Source organism: Heptranchias perlo, chromosome 18 (genome assembly GCF_035084215.1).
Source record: "Heptranchias perlo isolate sHepPer1 chromosome 18, sHepPer1.hap1, whole genome shotgun sequence".
Taxonomy (NCBI): domain Eukaryota; kingdom Metazoa; phylum Chordata; class Chondrichthyes; order Hexanchiformes; family Hexanchidae; genus Heptranchias; species Heptranchias perlo.
The window spans coordinates 5,911,471-5,936,312 of record NC_090342.1 but is presented as its reverse complement, the minus strand read 5'-3'; the positions used below and the strand labels follow the sequence as shown (position 1 = coordinate 5,936,312).

At 47.2% G+C, this 24,842-nt stretch overlaps 1 protein-coding gene across 1 annotated transcript in view; it reads left to right on the top strand.

The window, feature by feature from the left end:
* The window catches only part of nav3 (neuron navigator 3), a 247,403-nt gene that overhangs the window by 32,987 nt on the left and 189,574 nt on the right, over positions 1-24,842 (top strand). Inside the window, exon 7 of the mRNA XM_067999283.1 lies at positions 19,684-20,716. Coding sequence (XP_067855384.1) covers positions 19,684-20,716 — 1,033 coding nt within the window. The remainder of the gene's footprint in view (positions 1-19,683; positions 20,717-24,842) is intronic.

The following is a 24,842-nucleotide window of genomic DNA, read 5'->3' as shown; positions in this document are numbered from 1 at the left end:
GAGGAAATTGCAGAGGCTCAGGCCACAATATTCCAATCCTCTTTAGATAAGGGGATGGTGCCAGAGGACTGGAGGATTGCAAACATTACATCCCTGTTCAAAAAAGGGGAGAGGGATAAACCTGGCGATTACAGGCCAGTCAGCCTAACGTCAGTGGTGGGGAAACTTTTAGAGACAATAATCCGGGACAAAATTAATTGACACTTGGAAAAGTATGGGCTAATAAATGAAAGTCAGCACGGATTTGTTAAAGGAAGATTGTGTTTGACTAACTTGCTTGAGTTCTTTGTTGAAATAACAGAGACGGTTAATGAGGATAGTGCGGTTGATGTTGTGTACATGGACTTTCAAAACGCATTTGATAAAATGCCACATAATAGACTTGTTGGCAAAATTAAAGCCAATGGGATGAAAGGGACAATGGCAGCGTGGATGCAAAATTGGCTAAGGGACAGAAAGCAGAGAGTAGTGGTGAACGGTTGTTTGTCAGACTGGAGGGAAATATACAGTGGCGTTCCCCAGCGGTCAGTATTAGGACCACTGCTCTTTTTGATATATATTAATGAACAAGACTTGGGTATACAGGGTACAATTTCAAAGTTTGCAGATGACATGAAACTCGGACATGTAATAAACAATGTGGAGGATAGTAACAGTCTTCAGGAGGACATTGACAGACTGGTGAAATATGAAATTTAATGCCGAGAAGTGTGAAGTGATGCATTTTGGTAGGAAGAATGAGGAGAGGCAATAAAAACTAAATGGTACAATTTTAAAAGGGGTGCAGGAACAGAGAGACCTGGGGGTTCACATACACAAATCTTTGAAGGTGGCAGGGCAAGTTGAGAAGGCTGTTAAAAAAGCATAACAGATCCTGGACTTTATTAATAGAGGCATAGAGTACAAAAGCAAGGAAGTTATGCTAAACCTTTATAAAACACTGGTTAGGCCTCAGCTGGAGCATTGTGTTCAATTCTGGGCACCACACTTTAGGAAGGATGTGAAGGCCTCAGAGAGGGTGCAGAGGAGATTTACTAGAATGGTGCCAGGGTTGAGGGACTTCAGTTATGTGGAGAGGCTGGAGAAGCTGGGACTGTTCTCCTTAGAGCAGAAAAAGTTAAGGGGAGATTTAATAGAGGTGTTCAAAATCATGAACGGTTTTGACGGAGTAAATAAGGCGAAACTGTTTCCAGTGGCGGAAGGGTCGGTAACCAGAGGACACAGATTTAAGGTGATCGGCAGAACATTTTTTCACGCAGTGAGTTTTTATGATCTGGAATGTACTGTCTGACAGGGTGGTGGAAACAGATTCAATGATAACTTTCAAAAGGGAATTGGATAAATACTTGAAGGGAAAACATTTACTGGGCTATGGGGAATGAGCAGGGGAATGGGACGAATTGGATAGCTCTTTCAAAGAGCCAGCACAGGCACGATGGGCCGAATGACCTCCTCCTGTGCTGTACCTACTGTGATACTATGATAAGTAAGTAAATAACACCTCGTTAATGTTCCATTACCTTTTGTGTACTCAAGCTCTTCTTACCCTAAGTGGTGCAGGGGGAGGGGTCATGGTTTGTACTGAGCACTGGCTGCAGTTTAAATAAAGCTACAGATCAGAGTGGAACTGGAAACAACTGGGCAAGGTGGTCGTTGCACAGAAGGAACATTCTTCTTATAGAGTAGAGTACGGTAACAGCGCTGCCCCGTTAAATCGCATATAGCGGGCAAATCCCGTTCGCGTGAACACACCCGCTTTAAGTGATGGGGACTGCACATCGATAATGTGCGATTATTGGACAGATATAATCTTACGTGGGTAACTGGTTGAAATCCTTCAGGCAGAGAGTGGTCCTCAATGGGAGTGGATCTGAATGAAGCCTGGTCATGAGTGGAGATCCAGGAGGCTCTGTGTTGGGAAGATTGATGTTCATTTTTTAATTACTGATATGGATGAGGACGCAACGGAACTGTTCTTAAAATTGCAAATGACGTGAAAATGTGCTCAAGTGTAAGTAATTTATAGGAAGGAACTTGCATTTCTATAGAGCCTTTCACGACCTCAGGATGTCCCAAAATGCTTCACAACCAATGAAGTATTTTTTGAAGTGCAGTCACTGTTCTAGTGTAGGAATGTGATGCTAAGTACTATCGACCAGGTGTCAGCTGTGGCTCAGTGGGTAGCACTCCCACCTCTCACTTAGAAGGTCATGGGTTCAAGACCTAACTCCAAGAGACTTGAAAATAAAATCTAGGCTGATGCTCCAGTGTAGTACTGAGGGGGTGCTGCACTGTCTAGAGGTACTGCCTTTCGGCTGAGGTGTTAAACTGAAGCCCCGCCTGCTCTCTCAGGTGGACGTCAAAGATCCCACAGCACTATTTCAAAGAAAAGCAGGCGAGTTCTCCCCAGGGTCCTTGCCCGTATTCGTTTCTCAACCAACACCACTAAAAAAAAACAGTTTATCTGGTCATTATCATGTTGCTGTTTGTGGGATCTTGCTGTGCACAAATTGGCTGTCGCGTTTCCTGCATTAGAACAGCGACTACAATTGAACAGTACTTCATTAGCTGCAAAGTGCTTTGGGATGTGAAAGACGCTATATGAATGCAAGTCTTCTTTGTTAATTTCGCTTCACAAGTGCAGCAGGGCTGAGCATGGTGCTAGTTTGAATGTTTGGCAAACGAGCTTGGTTGTTGCTTATTTCCGCCTTGGCCGGAATCCAGCCCAGACTGAATGGACGCAAGTCTCCTCCGCCACGGGGAGTCAGACTTAGCACCAAGTGGGTGTGGGAGGCCGAAGGCACAAAATGGCCTGAAATGCAGCACTAATGGGCAGCTTCAATCCAAGACAAGAGAGAGTGGGCACATCGCACTGGTGTGGGAAGGGCGGTTTTTGAATAAAAGCACATTCTTGGGCCTGAGTCCCGAAATCTCTGGATTTAAGTCGCGTTGTAGCTGACCTTCCAACACTTGATATTTAGACTGGGTGAAGAAAGATTTCATTTCTTCCGTCTCAAAATTCCTTTCGGTGGTGGGGGGGGGGAAATAAAATTTCATTGAAAATGCAGAAGAAGAGAAATGCGAAGGGAGGTGAATTTGAAAGGGCCGCCGTTCGTTGGGAGGGCCGACACTCAGTTCATGATTTTGTGCTCATCAAATTTATTTGCTGCGTCCCAGAAACGGAGGTGTAATGGGGAGCAGTGAGGCGCAGTTAATGATCTTTCTCACTGCGCCCGTGTGCAGAATACAAATCGATGCAGTCACCTAGTTTATAAGGAGCTGGCAGGGCTGGTTAGGTACCTGTGCTGTACTAGTCGAGCTGAATGGGCTGGCAGCCGAGTCCGGAGAAAGTCTGACACTGTTGGCCACGTCTCTCTCACTTCATGATAAATATTTCTTTTAAATGTCTCCCTGGATATCCCTCCCCCCCAACTCCCCACTTCCCTCCCGGGTGAACATTAATGATTACCGTTTGTAAGATGCTGGTTGGCGGTCAGTGGACAGTCACTTATCGAACTCCTGACTGCACAGTAAGCCATTTGCGTTACAGAGCAGAATTCACCCCTCATTGCCTCACTTTTGAGTCTTTCTGGGTTTGTTTTTTGATAAGATTTGGAGATATCACAATCAGACTGATTGTGCTGATTATTAGCTGTCAAATATCGATATCCCTGTGTAGTTTTGTCATGGCTTCATTGTTACTTTTGGAAGCTTTGTTATGTTCACTGTTTTTTTTGCCCCCTGCCCTTCATGTAGATACCAACCCTCTGTCACCCTGTTGTTCCCCAGGTGATGCTCAGTGCCTCCCACTCGTGATCAATACCCTTCTGTGAGCTTTGGTCATGAGTGTTGACAGGTGGTATGACTCGGGAGGGGGAAGTGAAGGGGGTAACAACAACTTGCATTCATACAGCGCCTTTAACGTAGTAAAACGTCCCAAGGCGCTTCACAGGAGCGATTATCAGACAAAGTTTGACACCGAGCCGCATAAGGAGATATTAGGACAGGTGATCGCCTTGGTCAAAGAGGTAGGTTTTAAGGAGGGTCTTAAAGGCGGAGAGGTTTAGGGATGGACTCCCAGAGCTGAGGGCCTAGGTGGCCGAAGGCACGGCCGTCAATGGTGGGACGAAGGAAGTGTGGGACACCCAAGAGGCCAGAGTTGGAAGAACACAGAGATCTCGGAGGGTTGTAGGGCTGGAGGAGGCAACGGAGGAAGGGAGGGGTGAGGCCATGGAGGGATTTGAACACAGAGAATCAAAGTCAAAATGGCCTTGTCCTTATTGGACATCCATACACTTCCAGCAGGGGTTGTTTAGACTACAGTGAGGACTGTGAGCCCATAATGATTTTTATTTTCTCTTCTCCGCTCCCCAGTCCAACTGTATTGCTGCTTTAGCTAACTTCAGTACAGAACATGAGCCCTTCCTCGTCCTGTATGGTTTGGGCACTCATTAGGAGCCAACAGAGGGACTGGGCTTTTTAAGGCAACGTGTTGTATTATAACAACAACTTGCATTTATATAGCGCCTTAAACGTCCCAAGACGCTTCGCAGGAGCGTTATCCAACAAAAGTACTTGACAAAGGAGACATCAGGACAGGTGATCAAAAGCTTAGTCAAAGTGATAGGTTTTGTCTTAAAGGAGGAATGGTGGACCAGAGTTTTGGAGGAACGCAGAGTTCTTGGAGGGTTGTAGGACTGGGGGAGGTGATTTAAGAGGTCAAATTCACAGCGTTTCACTCATGAGAGGCAGTGTAAGTGTGTTTGTGGTGGGCGGGGGGGGTGTGTTTGTGTGGGTGGGGGTGTGTGTTTGTGTGGGTGGGGGTGTGTGTGTTTGTGTGGGTGGGGGTGTGTGTGTTTGTGTGGGTGGGGGTGTGTGTTTGTGTGGGTGGGGGTGTGTGTGTTTGTGTGGGTGGGGGTGTGTGTGTTTGTGTGGGTGGGGGTGTGTGTGTTTGTGTGGGCGGGGGTGTGTGTTTGTGTGGGTGGGGGTGTGTGTTTGTGTGGGTGGGGGTGTGTGTTTGTGTGGGCGGGGGTGTGTGTGTTTGTGTGGGCGGGGGTGTGTGTTTGTGTGGGTGGGGGTGTGTGTTTGTGTGGGTGGGGGTGTGTGTGTTTGTGTGGGCGGGGGTGTGTGTTTGTGTGGGTGGGGGTGTGTGTGTTTGTGTGGGCGGGGGTGTGTGTGTTTGTGTGGGTGGGGGTGTGTGTTTGTGTGGGTGGGGGTGTGTGTTTGTGTGGGTGGGGGTGTGTGTTTGTGTGGGTGGGGGTGTGTGTTTGTGTGGGTGGGGGTGTGTGTGTTTGTGTGGGCGGGGGTGTGTGTTTGTGTGGGTGGGGGTGTGTGTTTGTGTGGGTGGGGGTGTGTGTTTGTGTGGGTGGGGGTGTGTGTGTTTGTGTGGGTGGGGGTGTGTGTTTGTGTGGGCGGGGGTGTGTGTTTGTGTGGGTGGGTGTGTGTGTTTGTGTGTGTTTGTGTGGGGGGGTGTGTGTGTATGTGTGTATGTGTATATGTGTGTGTGTATGTGTGTATGTTTGTGTATATGTGTATGTGTGTATGTGTATATGTGTATGTTTGTGTGTGTACAATAATGAAACTGCAGCATAAGATTTGAATTAATAGTTTCTGTCTGTGCACAGTATCCGTGTGATGATCCCACGGCTGGTATTTCAAAGGGAAAACCAGCAAACTTCCGTAGCATCGTTTTTCCTTCTTAAGTTATTAGTCTATTACAATAACAATTTTAAAGTGGTTACAAGGATGTTGTGGTTCGTATCGCCTTTGAAGCTCCATTCATAACATCCGATAGGCAATTCTCATTAAGTGGAAATAAATCAAAATTTCAGGAAAGATTAAACCACAGGAGAGATTCATAGAGCACAGAAGGAGGCCATTCGGCCCATCATTCCTGTGCCGGCTCCTTGAAAGAGCGATTCAATTAGTCCCACTACTCTGCCCTTTCCCCATAGCCCTGCAAATTTTTCCTTTTCAAGTATTTATCCAATTCCCTTTTGACATTCACTATTGAATCTGCTTCCACTGCCCTTTCAGGCAGTGCATTCCAGATCCTAACAACTCACTGCGTTAAAAATGTTTCCTCATTTCGCCTCTGGATCTTTTGCCAATTATCTTAAATCTGTGTCCTCTGTTTACTGAACCTTCTGCCAGTGGAAACAGTTTCTCCTGATTTACTCTATCAAAACCCCTCATAATTTTGAGCACATCTATTACATCTCCCCTTAACCTTCTCTGCTGTAAGGAGAACAACCCCAGCCTTTCTCATCTCTCCACATAACTGAAGTCAAAGGACAAAGCAGCCCGCTTGATTGGCACTCCATCCACCACCCTAAACATTCACTCCCTTCACCACTGGCGCACTGTGGCTGCAGTGTGTACCATCCACAGGATGCACTGCAGCAACTCGCCAAGGCTTCTTCAACAGCACCTCCCAAACCCGCGACCTCTACCACCTAGACGCACAAGGGCAGCAGGTACATGGGAACAGCACCACCTGCACGTTCGCCTCCAAGTCACACACCATCCCGACTTGGAAATATATCGCCGTTCCTTCATCGTCACTGGGTCAAAATCCTGGAACTCCCTTCCTAACAGCACTGTGGGAGAACCTTCACCACACGGACTGCAGCGGTTCAAGAAGGCGGCTCACCACCACCTTCTCAAGAGCAATCAGGGATGGGCAATAAATGCCGGCCTCGCCAACGACGCCCACATCCCATGAACGAATAAAAAAAAAAGTCCCTCATCCCTGGTACCGTTCTAGTAAATCTCTTCTGCACCTTCTCCAAGGCCTTGACATCCTTCCTAGAATTGGACATATTACTCAGGGAATCAGTAACCAGGAAACAATAGACAAGGCTCCAGTTTGTTTTCGTTTGGAGTATCAGCTGTGGCTCAATTGGAATCCCTCTCGCCTCTGAATTACATGGTCATGGGTTCAAGTCCCACCCCAGGTGTGAGCCTATAATCTAGTCTGATACTTCAGTGTGCTACTGAGGGAGTGTTGCACTGTCAGAGGTGCTGTGCTTAGAATAAGATGTGAAGCTGAGCTCATGCTAAAAGAAGACCAACCTGCATTTACATCTCTGAATTGTTCGCATGCAGTCGGTTTTATTTTTGCAACCTACCCACTATTGCAATGTTGGAAAACAGGGCAATAAATTTGGGCACTGTAAAATCCCCCAAACAGCAGTGAGATGACCGACCAGCCAATCGATTTTGTGATAGATTGAGGGATAAATGTTGGCCAGGACACTGGGAGAACTCTCTGTATCTCTTCGAATAGCGCCTTGGAGCATCGGAACAGGCTGCAGCACACAGGCCACTTGCCACCCTGTGCTGTGATGGGTCTTTAAAGCCTGCCGTAGCCAAACCCCAACCTCTCCCTCCCACCCCACTGCACCACCCTCCCCTCCCCTCCCAGCCAGCGGACTACCTGGTAAAGGCTGGAGAGGCCAACTAATGAACATTAACTAATGTGATGGGGGGGTGAGGTTACTGGTACTGATTCAATGGTGTGGAAACTCAGTGATAGGGTGGGTGCTTTCTGCTTTTATGCAGAGTGCCCAGCGATGGCTGAAAAACATTTATCATTATAGCCTGGATTATTTAAAGTTTAAATGCCTCCATAGGAACACTGGATGCCCGGAGCAGACGGGCCAACCCCTTTACCCAGTGGATATATATATATATATATATATATTTATGTTTATATTTTTTAATTCATTCTTTGGGATATGGGCATCACTAGCAAGGCCGGCATTTATTGCCCATCCCTAGTTGCCCTTGAGAAGGTGGTGGTGAAGAAGGTGGCATCTTCTTGAACCGTTGCAGTCCGTGTGGTGAAGGAGCTCTCACAGTGCTGTTAAATAGGAGTTCCAGGATTTTGACCCAGAGACGATGAAGGAACGGCCGATACATGTCCAAGCCGGGATGGTGTGTGACTTGGAGGGGAACTTAGAGGTGATGGCGTTCCTGTGCGTCTGCTGCCCTTGTCTTTCTAGGTGGTGGAGGTGGTGGGTTTGGGAGGTGGTGATATATCCCTCCTCCAGTGGGGAAAATAAAGGCCCAGGCTATAATATTTTCTCATCAACGGAAAATAAAATTGGGTGGGGTGTAAAATGGGCGGCCGATACGCTATCATCCGTTTTTCGCCCTGCGATAAAAGTTAAAGTTACCCTCCTTGAGTGAACAATGGTAGCACAGGGGTAGAGTTGGGTGTTCTCTGCATACATTTGGAAGCTGACCCTGCGCTTAAGGTTGGTGTTGCTGAGGGTGTATGTGCAAATGACAAATTGGATCAGACCAAGAGAGGAGCGCTGGGACACAGGAGGGGGAACCATTTTGTTGGGGGTGCAGAGACTGCGCTGGGACAGGGTGGAGTGGAATCATTTTGAGCAGGTTGCCACTGGAGCTTATGGTGGAGCGGAGCAGAGTGGTGGAAAAAAGTGGCGTTAAAGGTGGCAAAAAAGTCAAAAAGGACGGGGAGGGACAGTGGTCACAGTAATGGGGGTTGTCATTGGTGACTTGGTGCTGTGAGCCAGTCAGAAACTAGTGAAGGGATTGAAGATGGAGTGGCGAGAGCATGGTTGGGTAGCAATGACTTATTCAAGGACTTTGAAAGAGCAGATTGGAGATAAAGAATTAGTTTAAGAAAATGGCGCAGTCAAGAGCGATCTTTTTGAGACGGGGTTACTGATACCAATATTAAAAGGGGTGAGAGCTGTATCTGAGGAAGAAACTGACTATGTCAACCAACGTGGGCCCAAGATGGGAAAGTTGGGAGAGAAGGGGGGACAGTAAGCTTTATGTAGGACATGATTCTGATGAGGATTGGTGGGGAGAATTATTAGAAGGTAACTTTTATTTATAGTTCAGTGGGGTCTTGTAGATACTCAGTTGAACTCTCATTGATTATGTGCCAATAGAAGTCTGCCGAGAGACGTTGAATAATTGTGGATATAAAAGCTATACCGTACCAAAAATATAGGGGCCACAAATTCACTCCAACCTGCTTTCGGCAAAGTAATACTCGCTGCTTGTACCAATTCACCTCCCGCCCTCACTTGCTATTCTTAATAGCTAACACTCTCGCTTCTGAGTCAGAAGGTCGTGGGTTCAAGTCCCACTCCAGAGACTTGAGTACAAAATCCAGGCCGACACTCCCAATGCAGTACCGAGGGAGTGCTGCACCGTGGGAGGTGCCGTCTTTCGGATGAGACGTTAAACTGAGGCCCCGTCTGCCCTCTCAGGTGAATGTAAAAGATCCCACAGCATTATTTTGAAGAAGAGAAGGGGAGTTCTCCCCGGTGTCCTGGCCAACATTTATCCCTCAACCAACATCACTCCAACAGATTATCTGGTCACGTACCTCATTGCTGATTGTGGGATCTTGCTGTGTGCAAATTGGCTGCTGCGTTTCCTGCATTACAACAGTGACTACACTTCAAAAAGTACTTAATTAGCTGCAAAGCGCTTTGGAACCTCCTGAGGATGTGAAAAGGCGCTATATAAATGCAAGTCCTTTCTGTCTTTGCAGTATTTTCATTTAAATACAAACGTGTACACCCTACTGCAGAGTTCTAGCTGAACTTCTGCTACATTTCAAGCCATTGAAAGGTTATAACAATAACTGCAAGTGCTCCAAAATGAGCGCCCTGTGCATAGAACAATTTCAAAGTTCCCACTTGTGGGTAACCCAAGTATCCTGCTTCTGCCTTTTGACATTTTTCACATATTTGGTGTGGTTGCTAAAATTTATCTGCCACGGCTATGCTCGATTTGCTTTGACGTCTCTCACGGAGCCAGACAAAAAGTAAGTTTCGTTCGGTCGCATTTTAGCGTTTCTGGGCGATGCAGAGCCTTCGGCTGGTCGATCGCGGCGGTAAGATAGCCCTGAGTGCGCGCTGCCGGAGCAGCTCGGCGTTAACACTTACCGCTTCTAGGGCGTTGACTCCTGAGGGTCCTGTGCCAGGGCAAAGGGCGCAGTGCGCTGCCTCCTGCTTCCATTTGCTCGTGATCTTCTCCGCCCCCTGACTCCCAGAACGGAGCCTGCCGCAGGCTTGAGTGGAAGGTTTTTCTTTGTGTGTGGTTTGGGCAGAGAAGCCCCCCCGCCACAGTTACTGCCCGGTTGGAAGTGTTGCAGGGGAGGATTTCCGACACCCGTGCAAATCCCACGGTTATTGGTTTAGACGGACGCCCCCGTGGGGTTTCGGCGCGGCTGAGGCCGCCCGTCACGGGAGGGGAGGGAGCAATGTCTTTGCGACACCCAGCCACAGCCAGCTAAGCAGGGCGAAGTGATTGAAAGATGGACCGACAGGCCCGGTTGCCTGAGATTCCAGACATCAGAGTGGGTGAAGAGTGGGGGCTTCGTCAACCAGGAGAGCTGGACTTTGGGCGAAACCCAATTTCAATAGGTTTTCAGGGCAATGGGGAAAGGGCAGGGGAGTGGGACTAATTGGATAGCTCCTTCAAAGAGCCGGCACAGGCATGATGGGCCGAATGGCCTCCTACTATGCTGTTTCGTACTATAATTCTACGTTTCCACCTTATTAAACTTCCACCCTAAATTTCGGACCCAGGGAGGAGCGGACAGCGTCTTCTGTCCATTTCCCCTCCATGTCTCAAGGGGCTGTGTCAAGGAAAGTCCACATGCCGTCCTGGGAATTCTGTCCATCACAGGCCTCAGTGGAACTCCTGTCCCCTGTATTTTGACTCCCTTAGTTTGCTGAAGGTCAAAGAAAAGAAGGCGGCCCTTTTTTTTCCTTTGGCCCGTGAAGGGCCCCTGGGTCCTCGTTTTGGGGCGGGTTGTGGGCCACTCCTGCGTTGACCAGCGGGAGGAAGGTGACGGGCGCCACTTACCAGCGAATGTTAATGATCGTGCCTCCGCACTTCTGTGTCTTCCTCGAATGGTGGCTGGGAGTTTCACTCTGATGCACTTCCACCAGCGAAGGAGGCCTCCCGGAATTTAAGGGCCTTTATTGGGGGCGCCGTAGGGACGGGGGAGGAGGGTGTAATTACAGCGTGACACGTTTACATAGGCAGCTTCCATTACAAATGTGAACATAGGAATTTATAATGGAAGAAGTTAGGAAGTGCACGCAGACACATGTTTTTAATGTATTAGCAAATCCCCAGTGGCATTGCACATAGAGAAAATGGTCTCTTTTACTTGTCTCTGCTGTGTTCATTTTGCTCTTTCTCTCCCTGTCTCTTCTGCCTCTGTCTCTCTCTTTTTCTTCTCTTCTGCTCTCTCTCCTTAATTCCCTCTCTCTCTCTTTCTCTCGGTCCTCTCTGCTTTGCGCCCTGTCTTTTTCTTCTTTCCTTTTCCTTGGTAAGTGGCGGGTGGCATAGCATGGCACGTTGTGGCAGAGAACGGAGCTACCAGCGGCTGCAGGCTGCACTCAGAGTGAAGGTCGTGGGGAAGAAGGGGGCCCCCAGTGGCTCCCTTTCCGTCACCCCTCCCCAATCACATGTGCGTCCCCCACCCCTTGGCTACCATCACATCCGTACCCCATCACCTTTCCACTACACCCTCCTCTTCCTACCGCCCCTTCACTCCCATCACTACCTGCGGAACGCCTGTATCCTTCACTACCATTTTCTTCAGTATTATTAACCTCACCTTTAACCTTCTATCCACTCCCATCCAATCCGGCTAACTCTCCCCAGAGGTGGATGGTGAGAGGCTTGGTAACCCCTCACTCTCAATCTGTTTCCTCTTCCCTTTCCCTCTTCTACACTCCCTTCCTATCTGTTTCCCTCAAAGAAGCTTTGTTTTTCCAAAAAGAAATCAAATAAGAATGAGGAAAGAATCTCTCTCTCTCACTCACTGTCTATATCTCTCTCTCTGTCTTTTTAAATGAAATATAAAATACACTTTATGGAACATGCAACTAAAGCTACAACAGGTGTGTAATGAAAACACCGTCATTTTTTCACACACACACACACACACACACTAGGGGCGAATTTCATATATAGCGCACATCATGCATAAGATGGGCTGAGCGCTTGCACTGCCCGCCTAACGGCACTGGTGAGCGGCCCGAACTATTTTCACGGTCAGGCCTCATCTGCATAATATTGGCAAGGTGCCAGTGATCTTCGAACATCGACAGACAGCTCGCCGATTTGGCGGGGGGTGGGAGGGTGCGGGGGTGGGTGGCAGGGAATTCGACAGTTCCTTTCCGGAACAGAGATGGAAATGTGCACTTAAAGCGGGGGAGAGACAATTCCCGGGGTTGGGAGGTGGGGGCGTGAATGAACGCTCTTCCTGGCCCCACAAAAATCATTCCGAAAACTTACCTGCAATGTTTCCGGAGCGGCCTCCCCTGATCCCTTTCAGGACAGCAGTTTAGGTCGCTGTCGAACTGGAAAAACTAATCGGAGCTTGCACAGTGCATGCTCCACGCATTTTTGCACAAGGGTCCTGAAGCAGGCGCAGGAAGCTTCTTTGCAATATTTAAATTGATCCGACGCTGAATTCAGGTGGCCGCCAGGAACGTCTAAAAACAGTGAGGACCAATATGGCGGTGGCCACGGCGCTGATGCAGATTAGGTGCAGGACTTCGCGCCCAGAAATTGGTCGACATTGCACCCGTTTCGCACCCGTTTGGATCCCGGCCCAGCACGTAAATTGAGTTTGACAACCCTGGGTTTGGCTGTTCAGTGTGCAGTGCACGCTGCACACTCAACCCATTGTGTTAGGGGTCCTACAACCAGCACAGGGCCCCAATTTAAACACTTTGATCAGGTTCCCACCTGTTTCAAGGCAGGAGCACATTTCGAAGCCCACTCGAAAATCAAGCCTGGCGGGCCCTGAACAGCAGTAGATTTTTTTTTTTTTAAATTGTCCGCCTACTGCTCTGTTTCCCAGCATGAACGAGGTGGTAAGCAGACAAAAAACGGCCCAGCCTCTGAATTTTATCCGAATAAACCTTTAGAATTTTTAAAATCTAGCTTTCCTTCAAATAATTTTCTAAAGGAACTGAGGAGGACTTGCTAGTGGTAAAAAGAAATATTCCTCAGTCCAGATGACTGAACGGTACTGACGCATCCTGGGAAATTAAATATTCTGTACATGCTCCGACTGCACAATCCAAATTCTGCTCACGGCATCACAGCTCTGGGCAAAAATATCAACTCGAACCCCAGGCTTTTGGAAGAGACCGAGGCCTTCAAGTGAAAACTTTAATGAAAAGACACAAAAGACAATTCAATGGACAAATGTAATTTTTCTATTTTTAAAAGAATTCTGTTTCAACCCTTATTTTGGACATTAGAAATTTCAGTTACTGGGGAAAAAATTACCTCGAAAAGAATTTTTCAGGAAACATTTTCAAAGAATTGTGGGAACCCATGGCCAGACTGTGCAATCTGGGGATCAGACTATCGAATTAGAATGATGAGTTTACATGGGGGGAAATCTTACAATAAATGTGGACATTAGAATTTATAAAAAGATGTGACAACTGGAAGTCGTGTTTTGCATGCAGATGTTTCTTTTTTAATACTGGATAGATGATATAGGTGTACATCTGGAAAGTTTAAATCACTAAAAAGAAATTGGAACTTCTGGGTTGTGTTGATTTTGTTTAGCGATCAGTTGAAATTGCAGACTCCCTTATGGGTATCGAGGCCTCAGATGTGTGCTACTAAATGTGTCTGATCAAAAGCACTGAACCAGCTGAGCGATGCTGTTAAGTTATATTCAGCCGGGCCACATCCGCACAGCCACCACACTAACATTACAGCCGACTTGTGGGATTTAGTGGGCAGATCAAAGTTCCACTGCTAATTAATCGACCGTTCCAGCATATGGCAAAGTACGGTGATAAATAATGTGACCACCTCATTTAAAAAAAAAAGATTAAACAGTGAAGCTTTAATGACAAACCCTTAGATTTACCTCCACTGCAACACATCAGTATTTGCATCTTGAAAGTTGGTGATATTCTGCTTGGATGGTTCTGACATGGTCTATTATTCATAAGAAAGACGTCTGGCTCTTGCATTCCAATTGTTTCAGCACTGTGCTATTTCAGTTAAAACCGCAAACACTATTATGCCAGTTGCAAGGTGCCTGTACATCACGGTTTAGAGAGCAGGCAACATCAGGTTCGGTTTGGTTTGACGTTTTGAATTGCACAGTTGTGGAGGATGGATGGGCTTATTGGTTCCGGGGTGGGGGGGTTGCGGGGAGGGGAGGTAGGTTGACATTCCGGGAGCAGACTGCTGGGGAGGGAAGGGGTGGTTAATTTATGCCAATGGTTTTGGCCTGTTTTTTTTAATCTCCTGCCAGGAAATGACATTGCTGCTTGTGGGATCTTGCTATGCGCGAATTGGCTGCCACGTTTTCTACATTACAGCAGTGACTACACTTCAAAAAGTACTGCTTTGGCTGTAAAGCCCCTTGGGACGTCCTGAGGTTGTGAAAGGCGTTGTATAAATACAAGTTCTTTTCTTTTTTCTAACCTTTCAGTTTTCATCTGAGAAACCTCCCCCCCCACCGCCCCTTCCCCATAATTGCCCTAATTTTCTTGCCTTTTTCTTCGAGTGGGCCTCACTGAATGTATACATTCTTTTGTGTTATTTTTTTAGACCCCTCCCATTGCCTCGTGAGAGAATCGTTTATATCGTTGAACAGTTTGCTGCTTTTCTGCTGATCGGATTGCAGGTCATTCGACCCATTTACTCTCCCTCCCTTGTGACTAAAGTATCTGGTTTTTATTTCCATCCCTTTATTTTCCCCCAATTCGATTCGGAAGCTTGCTTGTTTATCCTTCAGTTTCAGGGTCCTACTTGAAACATTAACAACAACAACAACTTGCATTTATATAGCACCTTTAACGCAGTAAAACATCCCAAGGCGCTTCACAGGAACGATTATCGAACAAAATTTGACACCGAGCCTCCTAAGGAGATATTAGGACATGTGACCGAAAGCTTGCTCAAAGAGGCAGGTTTTAAGGACCGTCTTAAAGGGGGAGAGAGAGGCAGAGAGGTTTAGGGAGGGAATTCCAGAGCTTAGGGCCTAGGCGGCTGAAGGCACGGCCGCCAATGGTGGAGCGAAGGAAATCGGGGATGAGCAAAAGGCCAGAATTGGGAATGTATCTTTCCTCACTATCGATATTGCCAGCATTTTCTGTTTTCTGTTTCAGATGTTTGCTGAAAGTTTCTTTTTATGTGCACAATTACAATTCTTCCAAAACCTCCTGAGCGAGGTGAGATTTCCCTGGGTTAGTACAGTGAAGCTTCCTCAAGGTTAAATCTAATAGTGACATACCCGTTAAGCTCAAATTTTGGCGAGCTCCCAATTTTTTTTCATGCAGTTTCACCCCTGATAAGGTTAAACCTAAGTTAATGGCAATATTTTTCTTTGAAAAACTGGAGTTGACCTTATCACAGCTTGATTCTTTTTATGATGTTCCTCTGTGATCCTCTTGAACACTTTAGCGAATCATCTATCACTGCCTTGAGCAAATCAAAATCCCTGTTACAGTGTCTACACCCCTCCCACCAGTAGCTATCTAGTTTCCTCTCAAGCCATTTTGTCCTTGCAGTAGGTATTGACTCATTCTCTGCTTCTTTTCCCATTAAATCGGGGTTCCCCAGAGCTCTGTTATCTCTCACTTCCTTCTTCATATCAGTGACCTCTATCATCCGACCCTGCCCACTCTGCATTTGTCAACTTCCTTTTCATCCCTTGATGCTCACAATCTGCAGTCTTCTTGCGTTACAATGACTGAAGCTCGATGATGTACCTCGACCCCCTCTATGTCTCTCAGTGGAGCAAAGAAAATCCGGTGTCCTTCCATTCTTCAAACGCACTGTTTCTTCATGTCTCTCATGAGTCTAATTAACAGCTCCCATCTCTTAACTTTGCTGGCACCACCCTTTGTCCATCAATGTTCTTGGTCCCACTGTCTCCTCCGACATCTAATGGACTCCCATGTCTTCTCCGTTGCGAAAGCTGCCTCCAAGCAACTCGGCTTCCTCTACCCTCAACAACTCTTATCTTTATAGAGCCCAAGTCCTTCCAAGTCCTTCCAAAACCAGAACAACACTGCCATATCCATGGCACTTATCTGCCGCCCCTGAACAGGAGACGGGAAAAAGCTTGTCATATGACGAGCAATCCCTATCTCACTTTTCTAACCTCCAACCCTTTTCCCCCTCTGTCGCAACCGCCCCCCAACATCACTAAAACAGATTATCTGGTCATTATCACATTGCTGTTTGTGGGATCTTGCTGTGTGCAAGTTGGATGACACGTTTCCTACATTACAACAGTGGTTACGCTTCAAAAAGTACTTATAGTGGCCATGTTCGTGCGCAAGGGATGTGCCCGTTTTACGCGATGGCCAGTATATAATGTATATGACATCTGGGAACCCGGAATGCCAGAAAAAGTTAGGACTTGCTGTACTCTGTCAGTGAGAGCTGCTCAACTAGAGGATCTCCTTTTTCATCGCCATGCCTAGCGGACGATGCATGTTCTGCTAGTTTTGCCTAAGGATTTCAGTAAATCCTCTACCTGCCCCCTTGGAAATACTTCCCCTTAAAGGGCATTTGTAACATTTGTTGCTCCTTTGGGAATGATGCTAAACACGAGCATCCAGTCTGCAGAATTCCTGGAATTCACTGCCTGTTTCTGCCCAAAATAAACAGAGCACTTAAGACATTGTGACCAAGAACTTTAAAATTGACTTTAACGCAAATGGTTCATGGTTAGCGCCTTTTAGACAACTGCCCAATTTAAACGTGGATGTTATAAGTGGTGGGGACTGTACTTAATTGGCTCCAAAGCGCTTTGGGACATCCTGAGGTTGTGAAAGACGCTACAGAAATGCAAGTCTTTCTTTCTCAAATCTTTATTTCCTGTTCTTCTCCATTTTAACAATACTACGCTAGTCCTTCCTCCCCTGAACTCTTCTCTTTTGTTCCTTCTCAGCTCCAAAAATACCTCTCCCTCATGCTTTTCCCCGCTTGCTGCATCCCACCATCTTGAAAACAAGACCCATTGCCCAACCTTCCGCTCCAAGCCCATTTTCCCCCCTACAGTCTTAAGACTGTACGACTCCTTGCCTCGCAAGAATCTTTTCTTGCTTCAGCATTCAGACTTCTAAAACCCGATCTTGGCACCCCCTAACCACTACTTCCTGCTTTATCTCACTTTCCCTTATACTCGTCAAACGTATGCTGTACAGGTCTCTGATCCCTTTAACTTGGCTTTCCTTAGTTTAAAAAAAAAGCTGCCATTTGGTTGCAGCTGTTACAAATTGCTGTCACGCTTCTAAACAGAGGTTTTATTTTATATATATATATATATATATATATACATACCAAAGAAAATGGGGCCATTCATCTCTCTGTGGTACTGCGGGAGTGTAGTTTATATTAGAGATGGAATGTGGGTGTATGGGATTATGAAATCGACTCGGCCACCAGCAGAAATCCGCTCCCTCGATTTTTCCGTCCATTAAAAAAGGGATATGGATGGAGAATCACGGGATCAGGGGGAGGGTGGGGGGTGGTGCCCCAGATTGCGAGGTGTTTGGGCGGGGCGGGGGGGTGGGTGCTCACTGGAGTCAAGCTATCGTGAAATTGGCCCTGTTGTTTTACTGTAGGCCTTCTTCAGGTGTCAGAGTAAAACCAAGTCATCTGTAGCACAGTTTTTGAAATGAATGAAAGAAAGAAAGAACTTGCATTTATATATCGCCTTTCAGAATCTCGGGACGTCCCAAAGCGCTTTACAGCCAATGAAGTGTTTTGTTTTAAAAGTGTAGTCACTGTTGTTGGGGTTATGTAAGTGGATTAGTAATCCCGAGGCCTGGACTAATAATCCTGGGAGACCTGAATTCAAATCCTGCCAGCGCAGCTGGGGAATTTAAATTCAATTAATGAAATAAAAAAATCTAGAATAAAAAGCTAGTATCAGTAATGGTGACCATGTAACTACTGGATTGTTGTTAAAAATCCATCTGGTTCACTAATGTCCTTTAGGGAAGGAAACCTGCTGTCCTTACCCGGTCTGGCCTATATGTGACTCCAGACCCACAGCAATGTGGTTGATTCTTAACTGCCCTCTGAAATGGACTAACAAGCCACTCAGTTGTACAATTCAGCTGCAAAAAGCAGGGAGATGGCTCACCCTCTCAAGGGCAATTATGGATGGGCAATAAATGCTGGCCTTGCCACATCCAATGAATTAAAAAAAATGTGGCAGCCAGATTTGCACACAGCAAGATCCCACAAACTGCAATCGGATAATTTATTCTGGTGGTGTTGGTTGAGGGATAAATGTTGGCCAGGGCACCTGGGAGAACTCCCCTGCTCTTCTTCGAATAGTGGCGGTGGGATCTTTTTACATCCACCTGATGGGGTAGATGGGACCTTGGTTTAACTTCTTATCGAAAAGACAGCACCTCACAACAGTGCAGCACTCCCTCAGTACTGCACCGGGAGTGTCAGTTGAGATTTTGTGCCCAAGTCGAAGGAAGTGGGACTTGAACCCATGACCTGTTGACTCAGAGGTGAGAGTGCACTGAGCCCGCAGGTGACACCTGTTGCCTTTTGTTATCAGGGGTTAAGGGTACTTTCCCCCTCGCTGCGATATCCAAATTGCGGCTGTTGAAACACCCATGGTACCCTGCGCTGAGCGCGGTAATCTGATCAAGTACCATTATGTGTTCCCAACGATTGCTGTCAAATTGCCCTGAATGACCTTAGCCCCAGAGACAAAACACTGGAGCAGTTTTTAAAACTGGGCTGTGAAGTGGCAGAAAGCACTTCTAATTTGTGGTTCACTCACAGTTCACGATTAATTCTCTTTCAGCAAGATGTTAACTAATCATTTTGAACCATCAGGAAATGGTGAGTTTTTTGTAATTTTTTTTTCTGTGGTACTCGCTTTTGGTTCAGTTCTACCCACATAAAAAGAGACATTCCTGGAATATGGGAACATTTTCTGCCTCGCCCCATATGGAGGCTTCCTGCCTGTTAACGTGTGATTTGTTGTGCGGTTTGGATAAAATAGTTCAGGTCAGTACGACTGTCAGCAATTAGGGTTCAAAGCCTTGGTGGCTGCAGAAACTGTTTCCCACTGGCAGGAGGGTCGGTAACCAGAGGACACGGATTTAAGATAATTGACAAAAGAACCAGATGGGGAAGATTTTTTTTTAACCATATAATGATCTGGAATGAAAGCACTTTCAAATGGGTATATATTTGAAAAGGAAAATTTTGCGGGGCTATGAGGGAAAGAGAGGAGGGGGAGTGGGACCAATTGGATAGCTCTTTCAAAGAGCCAGCGCAGGCACAATGGGCTGAATGGCCTCCTTCTGTGTTGCACAAGTCTGTATTACAGCGCGAGTGACAGAAAGTAACTCCAATTCTTTTTAGTACAGAAATGAGGGAGCTCAGGAGAAGACACAACAGTTCCTTAAAGTTGAACACAGGAACAGGAGGAGGCCATTCAGCCCCTCGAGGCTGTTCCGCTGTTCAATTTGATCATGGCTGACCCGTATCTTAAGTCCATCTACCCGCCTTGGTTCCGTGACCCTTGGTGCCCTTTGCCGAATAAAAATCGATCAATCTCAGTCTTAAAATTTTCAATGAGCCTTTTTCAAGTTGGAGGGGCAGGTTTGACGCTGAGTGAACTTCTCATCTTTGTTTCAGAGTCACCTAAAGGTCCGCCGACATTACCAGGAGGCATGAACGGGAACCTGCAATCGCCAACCAGCAGCGGGCAGCAGCAGGTCTCTGCCATCCCACCTCCGAGCGCCAACAAACCTTGGCGCAGCAAATCCATGAACGTCAAGCACACCGCCACCTCGCCCATGCTGAGCGTGAAGCAGCCCAGCCCGGCCACCTCTCCGACCGCACCGGCCGACAGGCTCCGACCCCCTCCAGCCGAGACCGCCAAGGTTTCCTCCACTGGGCAAAAGTCGATGCTGGAGAAGTTTAAGCTGATAAACAGCAGGACGGCCTCCAGGCCCCCCGTGTCCCCGAGTTCAGGGCCTGGCGACGGCGGAAGAGAGGACGGGGCCCTCTCGGAGTACGGGGAAGCGGAGGGTTGCGGCGGAGCGATCAACAGTGGGGGCTCGACGAGCAGCAGTCCGAAAGTGCAGTCCAAGGGAACGTCCCAACGGATGGGGAGCAAAACGACTAGCAATAAGAAGGTCTCACCACAAGCAAAGGAGAAAGAAGAGAAAGACAAGGAAAAGAGTAAAGGGTTAAAAGGTGGCAAAGAAGATAAGGTGACCGATACGCCCAGAAAGAGCTCGAAAATTGCCAGCTTAATCCCAAAAGGAGGCAAACCAGCGGGAGTCAAGAAGGAGAGCTCAATCCCTGTTTCCAGCGGGATACCTAAACCAGGGTCCAAGGTACCAACTGGAAAGGCGTCATCAGTGCCCGCACCGGTCGGAACAAAGGAGGCAGAGAAGGCCAGGACTGCAAAGGGAAGCCAAAGCCACCCATTACAGAAATCTCAGGCTGACGGGAAAGCTTCCAGCTCCAGTAGCATAGCTTCGTCGGAGGGCAGAGGGGCCAGCCTGCCCTCTTCTCCCCCTTCCTCCTCGAGCACCGCCGCACTTTCGGTCATCGCTGGCGGGCAGACGCCGGGCAACCCCAACGTGCTCGTCCAGCTCCCTCAGCCGCAGCAGCAATACAGCCACCCCAACACTGCCACTGTCGCCCCTTTCATGTACAAGTAAGTGCTGCGCCATCTCTTGGCTCGATGAGGTCAACAGCTGAAATGGAACATAATAAGGCGGGGGGGGGGTGGGGGCGGGGGTGGTAGCCTTCGTACTCTCGCCTCTGAGTCAGAAGGTTGTGGGTTCAAGCCCCACTTCAGAGACTTGAGCACATAATCCAGGCTGACGCTCCCAGTGCCAGTACTGAGGGAGTGCTGCACTGCCGGAGGTGCCGTCTTTCGGATGAGACGTTAAACCGAGGCCCCGTCTGCCCTCTCAGGTGGATGTAAACGATCCCATGGCCACTATTTCGAAGAAGAACAGGGGAGTTCTCCTCTGTGTCTTGGGCCAATATTTGTCCCTTAACCAACATCACTAAAAAACAGATTATCTGGTCATTTATCACATTGTTTGTGGGATGTTGCTGTGCAAATTGGCTGCCGTGTTTCCTACATTACAACAGCGACTACAGATTACCCATCCCTAGTTGCCCCTTGAGAAGGTGGTGGTGAGCCGCCTTCTTGAACCGCTGCAGTCCGTGTGGTGAAGGTTCTCCCACAGTGCTGTTAGGAAGGGAGTTCCAGGATTTTGACCCAGGGACCATGAAGGAAATTCTGATACACGTCCAAGATGGGCTGACTTCTCCTTGTCTGATTGGTCATGAGTTTCAAAGTGCATGCTGGGATCGTAGTCTGATTCCAGACCTTACAGTTCCCAGGATGCATAGCAGACCTCATGCACAGTGTTGCTTTTAAAGGTACAGATACACAGATCATTTATTGGGATATCTCTGATCCCAATGCATGTAAATATAGTATTGTTTCTGAACTAGGAATGTGTTTTTATTTCCCGCCCACCTCTCCCTTTAAACGTAATGTTCTTTCCTTCTTACCCAACCTTTCACCGTTTCCTGATTGAGAGGTCAGCCAGGTGACCTGTTCATAGGAATCTCCCTACGCTCGCTTTGAATCAATTGCCAGATGTTACACAGAGGCAGTGCAGGTTGACTTGGGCTGTAATTGTCCCATACTTGTCCCCACCTTTTCCAACGAGTGGTTATTGTGGGGGCTTGAACTGTAAGATACGGAGTTAGGGTTGCCAACTCTGATTGGATGTATTCCTGGAGGTTCAATGGCACGACCCCCTCCCCCTCAATGTTCCTGCCATTGGTCGCCCAACATGTCCATCCTCACGGCACCCCATGGCCAATTGGAAAGCAAAAAGGCTCTTCACTACCTGATTGGATGATTCTTGACGGTCAGTCAAACAGCCTTTTTTCCCATCTCCAATATTTTTATAACCAATAAATGAAAGTGTTCAAAGACAATGAAAAAAACACAACTTTTTTATTGTCCCGATGGTTTTTTCCTCAGGTGTTGTGTTCGCAGCAGGGTCCTGGAGATTAATCTTCAATTCCTGGTGGCTCCAGGGCAATCCTGGAGGGTTGGCAACCCTACATGGAGTTCCTAACATAAATTGAGTGCCTCGCTTTTGTTTTTTTAGCTGCTTGCAGTCTGTGCTTAACCACAAGGAGTGTAAAAGTGATCCGGGCTCCAGATGTATTGACTTGCTCCCGATTAGGCTGCATATTCTTTTCAGATCTTATCTCGGACGAGTGAAGCCCACTGCTGATTGCGAGCTGTCTATCAGCGTCAGACTCACAAGTACCGCACCAGTACTACTGACACAGCCCACTCCTGTAACAAGATGGGTGCCAATCAATATGACGTTTGGGCAGTAGGTGGGAAGGTCAAAGAAAGAGTGATTGACTGTGTGATAGTGAGAGGCTGCTAGCTTTTACATTTTGTACAAAAAAATCGTGCAGGGTAAAGAGTGAGACAGAGAATGAAAGGATTGGAGAGGGATGGGAACAAAGAGTGGGATGAAGGAGGGACAAACACAGACAGAAAATGTGACACCAGTAGGGATAAATTTGGAGATGAGTTCGGGAATGAGATAAGGAAGAGAGAGGCAAACTATATTAGGAGAGTGAGAAAGGATGAAGGAGGGGTGAGGGATAGAAAAAGAGGAAGAGGTGGGAGTAAGAGGAAAAACGAAAGAGAACAAAAAAGATTGGGAAGAAATATGGGACGCTGGATAATGGAGAGAGACAACGATCAGGAATTCAGTGTGAAGAGAGCAAGATCATGGAGATAGAAACACTGAAGGCAAATGAGATGTGGGAGAGAGAATAGTGATAGGTAGAGATTAAAGATATCAAACCAAGGCCCCACCTGCCTGCGTGGTGAGTGTAAGATTCCAATGCATGATTTGAAAGAAGAGCAGGGAGTTTTCCCGATGTTCTGTCCAACATTTCTCCCTTGGTCAACACCACCAGAAACAAATTAACTGGCCACTTCTCTCATTCATTGTTTGCGGGACCTTGCCGTGTGTGATTTGGTTGTGTTTGCCTAACGTAACAACCGTGACTGTGCTTCGAGAGGTACTTAATTGGCTGTGAAGTGATTTGGGATGCCCTGAGGATGTGGAGGGCTCAATGTAAATATATGTTCAAGGATCCTTACTCTGTGGCTCTACTACTTGTGACAAGCACTCAGACAAATCTGCTGGCAGTGAGAAAGTCGTAAACAGATCATTTGCTTGTTTACCAGTGTGGTGAACCACTTTCAGCCCTGACCTGCAGCAGAGTCACTGACAAAATGAACTGTGGGCAGTTGGCTTGTGGTATTCATATTGAATCAAGAGACTTGATGAAACACATCTGTCACTGGTGCCATTTAGGAACTTGCATTAAAGGGCAGCGCGCATTAAAATACTGCAGTTGTGTCAATCAAATGGTATTCAGCGACTTGCTCACCCTCAAAACGTGTCTTTTGTAGATTCGGTCTCTAGTGTGTTAGTTACTGTGGCCGTGTAACTCTCTGTGCCCTCAGATTCAGGAAGGAACATGGTTACCATCTTAAACGCATTGAATTTCTGCTCAGCTATAATTCCACAGGCACCTTTACCCTCTGGTACCTAACCCAAATGACCAATCCGCACATGTGTGTCCAGACAGTGAGTGTCAGCAGGCTATTCCACCAGGGGGATATTGCGCTCGATCCCAATCCTGTCCTCACCCGACATTCACGCTTCCAGCAGAAACTCCGGCTGGGAACATCGGAACAGGAGTAGGCCATTCTGCCCCTCGTGCCTGTTCCGCCATTCAGTGGGAATCACGGCTGATCTGTATCTTGACTTCATTTACCCGCCTTGGCCAATTGTCCTACCCCTAACCCAACTCCATCTGAGAAATAGCTAACATCGTGGACCAGGAATGGAACTTGGATCCTTTCTGGGCTATGTGACTCAGCAACTCACTGGCTGAACCAGATGAGTTATCGGGGGAAACCGTTAACTTGCTTGCTTGGATCAGAAGGTTATGGATTCAGGTCCCACAGTAGGATTTGAATGTATAACCTAGTCTGATACTCCCCTGTGGTACTGTGTTGTAGGCGGTGCTGTCCTTTGAATCAAATGTGAAGGTGAGGTCCCGTCCACATGTTTGGGTGGAATATTAAAGGGCCTGGGGTATTCCTGAAAGGGCGGTGGAAGCAGATTCAATAATAACTTCCAAAAGGGAATTGGATAAACACTTGAAGGGGAAAAATTTGCAGGGGTTACGTGGAAAGAGCAGGGGAGTGCGACTAATTGGATAGCCCTTTCAAAGAGCCAGCACAGGCACGATTGGCTGAATGGCCTCCTTCTGTGGTTCTTTCTATTTGAAAAAGAGCAGGGAGTTCTCCCAGTGTTTGACCTGTTAAGTTTTTTACACAGAAATTTCTCTCACTGATCAGGGCCTAAGACCATTAATTAGAGTGTAACTAGGGTGTGACTTTAAATATATACCGTGCCTGTCCTGTAACGTTACGTGAGGGGGTCAAACAGAAAGCTTACCTCCTCGAATTAGCTCACCGAATTGATGAGATCTCACAGATAGCTGAAGAATAGACACGTTAGCAGAGCGTTTAGTTCAGACATAAACTATGAATCACATTTATTAATCGTTAAACAATTGACAGATTTCGCTTGCTAACCTCGAATTTCTGCTCCTTTTCGGGTGGAAATTGGGTGTTTCGGGAGCGGAGGAGCTGGAAATCTGGGCGGAACCTGTTTCCACCGAATTTACTCCCCGTCCTGCTC